General features: G+C 42.1%; 1 protein-coding gene across 1 annotated transcript; it reads right to left on the bottom strand.

Annotated features, from left to right (window-relative positions):
• Positions 1–564: 564 nt before the first annotated feature.
• On the bottom strand, positions 565–8,119 carry LOC116399169 (DEP domain-containing protein 1B). Its single transcript, XM_031876124.1, has 11 exons — positions 7,948–8,119; positions 5,597–5,862; positions 5,334–5,478; positions 4,614–4,741; positions 4,135–4,265; positions 4,010–4,057; positions 3,509–3,649; positions 3,206–3,372; positions 2,865–3,041; positions 950–1,132; positions 565–722 (listed from the first exon to the last, which is right to left on the bottom strand). Exons 1-11 carry the CDS (start codon positions 7,993–7,995, stop codon positions 567–569), a joined length of 1,590 nt encoding a protein of 529 aa, XP_031731984.1. The 5' UTR covers positions 7,996–8,119; the 3' UTR covers positions 565–566.
• Between the last annotated feature and the right edge of the window lie 447 nt (positions 8,120–8,566).

The raw sequence follows: 8,566 nt of genomic DNA on the forward strand, positions 1-8,566 counted from the left end.
TTTGTTTGAAGACTAATTCATACCAACAAATGCATCAGAATATTTTTTGTTATAGTGCAAAACTAAATACCAATGGAAATGTTTTCAGAGTATGATGCACTTGGTTATTAACTTTTCACAACCTATAATGTTAACACCTAACGACCTATCATTGCATTTGAACCAACAGTGTCAGTCACTGGCGGCCCTCACTAGATCTAACAGACAGTGCCTTAGTAGAAGAATGTACCAACACACAATGTGTGAACAACTATTAGAGTTCATTTAAAGAAACATCAGCGCCTCTCATAGTGTTAGTGTACCGTCAAGTATTATAGCAACCCAGTAAAATGTATTTGTTCAAAGGGTCAGTTCAGCCATCCACATGTATTTTGCACTGGGTGTCAGTGGGAATGACCTATTATAATATGAATTATTATTATTGTTAGTGTTATTATTGTGTGCATTTGTGTGAACTGGCCTTTAAAGTTATTTGCTTGGTTTAACAGTGCTGTTTTGTGATCAGGGCACCATACCGGCCACACTGTTCTTTGTCTCATGACGCTGATGCTGACTTGTGTGGCGGATCACGCCCTAAAACTCCAGCTCCTCTGGAAGGGCTGCTTGAGGTTGAAGAACATGAGGTGAGGTTTGAGTCGTGGGGCTTTCTCAGGCACTACGGCCGCTTTGCTTTCCTCAGTGGGAAACCGGTTGTGGTAGACTTCTGGGTACGACCTCTGGAACTGATAAGGGGAGGATATTACTGTACAGTACGTGCACACCAAAGACATACTCACCTAAACATACTAAAATACAAGTCTTAAACACAAACGGCTGAAAAGTAAATTTGACAGGATATTGCTCAAGAGCAGTCTGATTTTGACCATCAGGACTTGAAAGAGGCCCCTCCTCCAGGAGCTACACTTAACGACATTTGTAGTTTAAGCATTTAAAAATAGTAAAGCCACACCTGCTTAAGCCTTTTCCTCTTGTCCTTGGGCGGGAGTTCTTTGTCTGCGATCAGGCCTTCCAGCAGCGCCTGCAGAGGGGTCTGGGTTCCTATCACCTTGTGCTCCTCAGCCTCCACCCGGCGGATCTGTTTACAAAAAGCTGGAGAGGCGCTGAAGTCTGTATCTGAACCTGCGTATTTGATCTGATGGAAGACACAAAGGAATGTACAGAATTAGTAATACACTGGTGTGACACAAACTAGGATATTGTGAATATTTGCTCCCCTGCTTTTAAAGTACATATGGAATGTATTTATTGACTGCATAATCATCAATAATTAATGTCAATGTGCCCACATTACAACTCAAAATGCAAAATATATAGAAAAACTGGAGCCAATAACCCGACCTACTCACTAGCTAGTAAATACAGCATATCTGTGACATCGACTGCAACTATTGTCCATTTGTTAAGGATTCATGTTGATTGTTGATGATCTAGCCTCTCAGTCACTGTACTGTTATACAACACAGTGGGTAGCTATGTATGCCTACATGATACCCAGAACTGTCTGACGTAGATAATTAATAGGACAAATACAGGACACCTAAGATATTAAGTGTGCAGGGGGGGGGGGTTAACATTTTAAAATCTCTTTTACAGCATTCAGCTAGAATGAAATGTTTTCAGTCTTCAGTGTGGGATGTGTAAGCTTATGCATCCACCGTTTGCTAAAAGATGAAATCAATCACCTGAAGGCCAAATAATGTAAAACACAGAATACAGTCTGTGTTCTACATTTTCTGATGTACCTGCCAAAAGAAAAACACATGCACATCAATATGAACCAACTGTGCACAGAGGACTAACATAAGAGGCCCTCTCCTCTCACTACATGACAGCGATCAAGACGGCAGGAAAACCAAACAACACGTTGACCTTGAAGCAGTGGGGACTACAAGTGAAACCCTTATAGACTACTAAGGCATCAGCTCTGATATTGTGTGGTGTTTCCCATAGCAACAGATATATGAGCACCAGGTTTCAGTGCAGCAGTGATAGCGTAGCGACTGGATGAGCAATACTGCTGCCATTTAATATATCGATGTTTAAACTAGATTTATGTAATTGGCTCCATGACTTCAGACTCAAATATTGTCACACACAGAGGTAAATGCTGCTGACCGGCTGACCCCACCTCAGTTTACTACAAAAGCAAACCGGTTATTTAGCCTGACGGGACACTAAACTAACAACTAGTTGGTTTTAGCAGTAGCAGTAGTAGTTGATGGTAATTGCCTCAAGCTAGTGCAACAAGTGTTTTCCACTCGCATTAACATAGAGATGGATGTAATGTCCTGATCTTATGTGGCTTTTATAATTATCAAACCTAGTGTGGTATCAGTGACTGTACCACACTGCTTGGCAAGAGGATGGAATCAATCTGGCACATTGTCTTCATAAATGATTAGAGATGCACCGATTGGTCAGTTGTCAGCTGATGGTTTTACGCAGTGCATACAGCGGCACAGACAGTAACGTCACAGCCACACACACGTTCTTCAGCGTGAGTGAAGACATACAGCTCATGTTCGATGAAGTTGGACATACTGAGAATCTTTTTCAGTTGGATTTGATTTCTCCAGTAACGTGGAGCAATTTTATTGTGATATTTGCTTGTGTGACAATAGGTCCTGTAATTTGCTAGAGTTTTTGAAAAAATGTAAGCTATTTAACAGTCAATGTCTTATTATGGACATACAATTACATTTAAAATGTTCATTAAAAAAAAGGTTTGTGTAAGATGTTAATTATAGTTCTTAGAAAGAAAGGAAATTGGAATCGGCAGGTCAGACAGTGCATCTCTACAAATGATCCAAAGATATGTCTTTGTCGTTTCATGAATGAGCTGTAAGTGGAGAAAGGCTACTGACTTGAACTCTTTTGAGGTGGGACAGGTGCTCCTCGACCTGGCAACGCAGCTTGGAAGGAACTTGGAAGATGGTGTTGTGGTGCTCCATCATAAAGATCACCAGTTTGGTGGCAAGCAGCTCGTCCAAGTCCATCTCATCCACTGAGCCCAGGACGCAGTGTGAGAACATCTGCACCATCTAGACAGAGACGGATTACAAATCAACTCCCAGCGACACTCTGCTCCACATGGGCAGATTCAGAGCGGGAGCAAGGATTCCGGACATATCATATTCATATTATATTGTTTGTAGTCTATCTTACATACAAAGACATGTAGGAAAAAGACTTATGGTATTTGTACCAGCGTGCGGGTAGCAATGGCGTCATTGAGTGGAGGCAGGTGGGGATTCTGGCAGACGCGGGCCATGAGGCGCATCAAAAGCTGGAGGCGTCTCCGATTGGGTGGCGGCAGCAGGAGACAGCAGACTTGAAGAGCCTCAGTGGCTACTTGTTGCTCGTGCAGCAGACCTGCAGAGATACGAGGAGAGACGAGTCCTGATACTGAGAGCAAACATACAGGCTGGGTACAAAATGAACACCGGCGACTGTTTATCTGTAGCAGCGTAGCAATATCGGTCTTTGATGCACACGGCGAAGCACTCACTGAGAATGTTGACAAAGACTTCATACAGATGGAAAGTCAGAAGTGGTTCTCTGAGTCTCTGAAAGTAATCTGCTACTGTTCTCAGAACATCCCTCTCAAAACCCGGGTACACTGGCTGTTTGCTTTCATTGCCATTAGGCCCTGAGAGAGAAGACAAGAAACATACTGTTATCCCCTGTTTATGCTGAAAACAGGCACATACACACACAAAAATGGTGCTTTAGATTTGATGGTGTATGTGCGCACACTCACACACACACACACACATGCATTTACATAATGTATGAACAGTTCAACATGAAGTGAACCATCAACCATCTGGGAAATATGGCACCTAGTCTTTAAAAAGGACCATTAATGGACTGGAGGCTTCATCAGTCGTTTTACTTTTTTGTCCTTCAGGTACTTGGACCCGCTGCAGTCCCGGCTCCAATGCAGATGGTGATTGTTTTTTATATTTTTACAAGTTATTTTTAAAGTGAGCTTATAATGTATACTTACAATTGGCGAGGCATTTCATTGCTGATACCACCCAATATGGCATGTCCTCTGGAGATGAGAGAGAGATGGGTGAGTCATAATATAGAAGCTGCAGTTTGTCTAATTGTGACTCAAATGCATCTTACCGGCTTTGTTCTCCAGTACGACGATGCCCGTCTTATTCACGCTGAACACATTGTGAACAATGTGCTTGCCGTTGACATGCGTGGGGTTCAAAACTCCGTCCATTGACTGCAGACCCAGCACTCCCTGTAAACTAAAACAGAGTGGGCATCAAGTATCTGGAGCAGTGGTTCCCGAACTGGGTGTTGCGTCACCCTGGGGTGCCTCGAGTCTTTCAATAACGTGTCGTAGCACAACTACGTTTTATGTTACGGTTCCTGCCGTAGCTAACGATGTGACAACTCACGGCTGACAGTTAAGGAGTTTTTCCACATCTGTGTACATACTTTATATGCATGTTGTGCATATGGGTGACATGATAGAACATGTTCTTTAAAGGGGTGCCGAAGCCTTAAATAAAACAACTTGGAACGACTACCAATAGACACAAACAACATGAACAGTGAAAGTGTTTAATCAGTTATGTAAAAGGGTTACATACTGTGCAACGGTCATTGATTTCCAGATGTGGTCCACTTGCTTTGGAGTGATCTCCTTCCTTCGTATGAGCTTGCACTCGTGCACATCCCCAATAGCTACACTGTGCCGCTTGTTCCACAGGTCTGAGGTCTGATCCAAAAAAAAGGAACAGAGACATGAATCAACATGTTCAATTCAATACAGACATACAGTACAACATACAATACATGTTTATGTAAGAAATCCTACCAGGGTTAAACTTCGTAAAAGAAATGTTTCAATTGTTGTCATTGTGTCCATGATGCGTTGATCTTAACTCAATGGTGATGGTACGGTTCAGAATGTACTTTTTACGGTAATGTATTACACTATAATATGTGGTCTTTCTGCGGTCTTTGTTGATCCATACATGTAAAGATGGTGGACAAAATATTAAAAACACCCTCCGATATAATGCTGTCCAACACAACACAGTGCAACAAAGAAGCCACTACAGCAGCAGTCTGAACAAAAAGTAAAAGTGAAGGAGTGTGTTCTGCTGGACTCTTGTCCTGCATTACATTAAACTGACCTTTGATTTGAACTTTTCAGTAACCTTAAGTGCAGAATGATGTAAATGACCCAGTAGTAAAATATCTTACCATTTGCTCTCTATTAAGTTGGCATCTGCTAACACACTTAAAGCACAGCATGAGTCTATGCGAGCAGCGGAGGAGCCAAAACACTTTTTTCTCTTTCTCACCATGACCGAAGACTTCAGGGGCGCGATGTTCTCCCGCTGAGGCAAGTCTTCGTAGTCGTCCCAGCGAATGAGTCGAGGAAGGTCACTGCTGTCCCTCAACAGAGGCCTCGTTGGAAAAGACTTCAGGGGGGACGAGGTCGGGAACCTGGAGAGAAAGTCAACGGCACTGGGCTCAGCCGAAGGAACAAGCTGTGAAGATGCAGCAACGATGCCAACGGTGTATCAACTAACATGAGTTACAGCACAGGATGACTAAGTAGTACCTGTACAGATGACCATTGTCCTCAAAGTCCTCCGTCCCGTGGCGTCCTTTGACGTCTTCAATGACGTGGGCCTTGAGGAACTTCCTGAGCAGCTGCAGAGTCTGGTAGCGCCTCACCTCAGGCCCAAAGTTGTAGTTGCGCCTCAGCAGCTCGTGCAGGTAATCGACAGCCTCGGACCCCGTGAAACTGCAATCAAAGCAGCGGAAGTGTGCCCAGTGCCTTCTCAGCGGCATGCCTCCGCGGAACAGTTTAATGGTTTCATTCCACTGCACAATAAGGAAACAAAAGTGACAAAGGGAGACAATCATGAGTGACAAATGCTGCATGACGTTTGTCACGGACAGCAAATCAAGTGAGTGTTCCTCGGCAATCTAATGTAATATATATATATTAAGATATGGCACACAAATGTTTCACTGAAGCTACAGCTCTGATTGAGCCCAGATAACAGCAGTTTATGCATTCAACAAGTTCCTATTTTCAGAGCTATGAAAGCTGTTTGGAACATTTTTCTGATTACTGTAAAATAACGATGCATAAAGCAACCGTAGACAAAAGTATACATCCATATGGAATATAAAATACTGTGCATGTTCTTCATTTTATAGACTACATTTATATTACACCATCAAATCTGTGCACAAACACTAATAGAAAAAGAACATTATGTCCTCCTTATAGTGCAGGGGTTAGGGATCATCAGCTCTCCAGATGGGAAAGAAAACAACAGATAGAAGTAGAAAGTAATAGAGATAGAGAGAGGGAAGTTGTCTACACAAGGCCATTACAACCCAGGAGAGTAACAAACTGAAGCAAATGATGCCCACTGTGGCTAGTCTGAATTTTAAATAGAGCTAAATGTGTGGTTGGGAAAATGTAAAAACGTAAGACAAGCAGCCAATAAGTTAGCCTCGAGCGTAATGAGAGAAGGTACAGGACTGCTCTTTCATTACAACAAGATGCAGAAAAGGTTCTGTCCTCGTAGACAGCTCTGCATGACGCTCCACCTCATAGGTCTTTTTTGGGGCAGCAGGTGGCAGGTAATCGGTTTTTCAGTTTCTTCTCTGAGAAAAAAAAAAAATGGCTTGTGTATTTACAATGTACTTGTAACCTTTCTTTGTATAGAAGACGCCTTAATAAACTGCATTTTTACACCAGATGGCCCAAACGCGACATACAACAGCTGAAAATGGATAGACGAAAGCCTAAAGAGACACATACTGTAGCAAAATAAACCGGATCACAGAAAAGAGGAAAATTGTTTTTCAGGTGCAATGGCAAACTCTGTATCTCATCGCGCCTGATTTATTTTATTCGACCTTCTTTTTCTTTTAACATTTTGACATGTCACGGTAAGAAAGGAACAGGTTCAAATAATAAAAATGAATGAAGGCTGAAATCCATTTGGCTGCTTTGGTTTCAGGGTCCTGCTATTGTGCCAGTGGAACACTTTTCAGCATGAAGCCGCCGGTGTTAACGTTATTAGGACAGCACCTTTCTTCATGTGACAAAGTCAAAATGTCTGCTTTGAAAAAAAGGCTTACAGGAAAGCTTTGAATAACATGGCTGGGTGAATTAACACAGTAGTCTTGTACAAATTGGCCTTTAAAATGCAGTGTATGATTTCGCTCACAGACAGTGAGCTGGATAGAAACACCTGACATAACAGCACGGTATGTGCGAGGCTTTTACATGAAGTGAAGAAAAGAAGCTCCTCACGCCAAGGACACGATGCAGTATGAACACTAACTATAGCATTCACGTTACTTTGAACAGTTAGGTAACGTTACATGTGCAGTTACTCAGAATGTAAACACCTTGTTGTATATCCATGTGAATGAGGTTATACTAGACGCGTAACGACACTGCTGCATGGTTTCGGTAAGAGTCACAACTACATTAACGTTACAACATGTCGGTTAAGGTTGAAGGTGTTTGTGTTGCTATGGTTTACCCACCTCGGGGCAGAGCACCATTTCTCCTCACAAGTTGCTTTTGTTGACTCTTCTAACACACTTTTAGTACCGTTTTGCAAGCCTTCCTTTTTTTTCGTGAGGACAAAATGCGTGAATTTAGTAAATCAACTGTTAAACTAGCTTAACTAACATTAATTAACTAACCTAACTAACGTTAAATGTAGGACTGAGGAAGCTCTAAAGTATGTTATCCTTGTTTGCGTGCTTACTGTTTGAATGCAATTTAAATGATCACGGCAATGAACGTACTCTAACATCAAACAAACTTGACACATTTAATTTAGCTAACGTTACATTGTAGCGTTAAAATGTAACATTAAGCTTCTCGACGTCACATTTATGTGTACGCCTCGCTAACGTTACCGACAGACTCACCAGCTTGGTCGCCCGGTACGGGCCCGGTCCAATGACTTTACCGTCCATTCCGACAACGAAAACCCCACTTCACTCGTGTGAAAACATGAAGATATGTATATAGAACTTGTATAAGCTTCCCACAAGCTTCAGCTGCGGCTGAAAAAGTTGTGCTACTCAAGAGTATCTCAACAGGGACGTTGCGGCCAACTTTGAATCTCGTGCGTCAGTGCGTCACATCATTTGAACGACGTGATTAGGCAGCGGGCTGGTCACGTGACCACAACTGCAGCGTTTCTGAATGGAGATGAAAAGAGACAATACAGAGCAATACACACATCAACGTTCAACTGCCTCTGCTACCTCTACTGCTACTAGTGATACTACTGCCAGGCTACAATAATAACACATAATAATAATAGAAAACTTTTAATTTTGAGAATAGGTTTAAAAAAACGTTTACACAAGGATCATATAAACACACACACACACACACACACACACACACACACACACACACACATATTTGAAAGTCACGTTTACAATAAAAATCAAAACAATGTAAACTTTTAATTTTTATTTGAATGCAGCATTTGCCTGCCGAATTAAGAAACATTCTTTAATCAATACCTCAGGTAGC

This window comes from Anarrhichthys ocellatus, unplaced genomic scaffold (genome assembly GCF_004355925.1).
Source record: "Anarrhichthys ocellatus isolate YVR2014 unplaced genomic scaffold, GSC_Weel_1.0 scaffold103, whole genome shotgun sequence".
NCBI classification, from domain to species: domain Eukaryota; kingdom Metazoa; phylum Chordata; class Actinopteri; order Perciformes; family Anarhichadidae; genus Anarrhichthys; species Anarrhichthys ocellatus.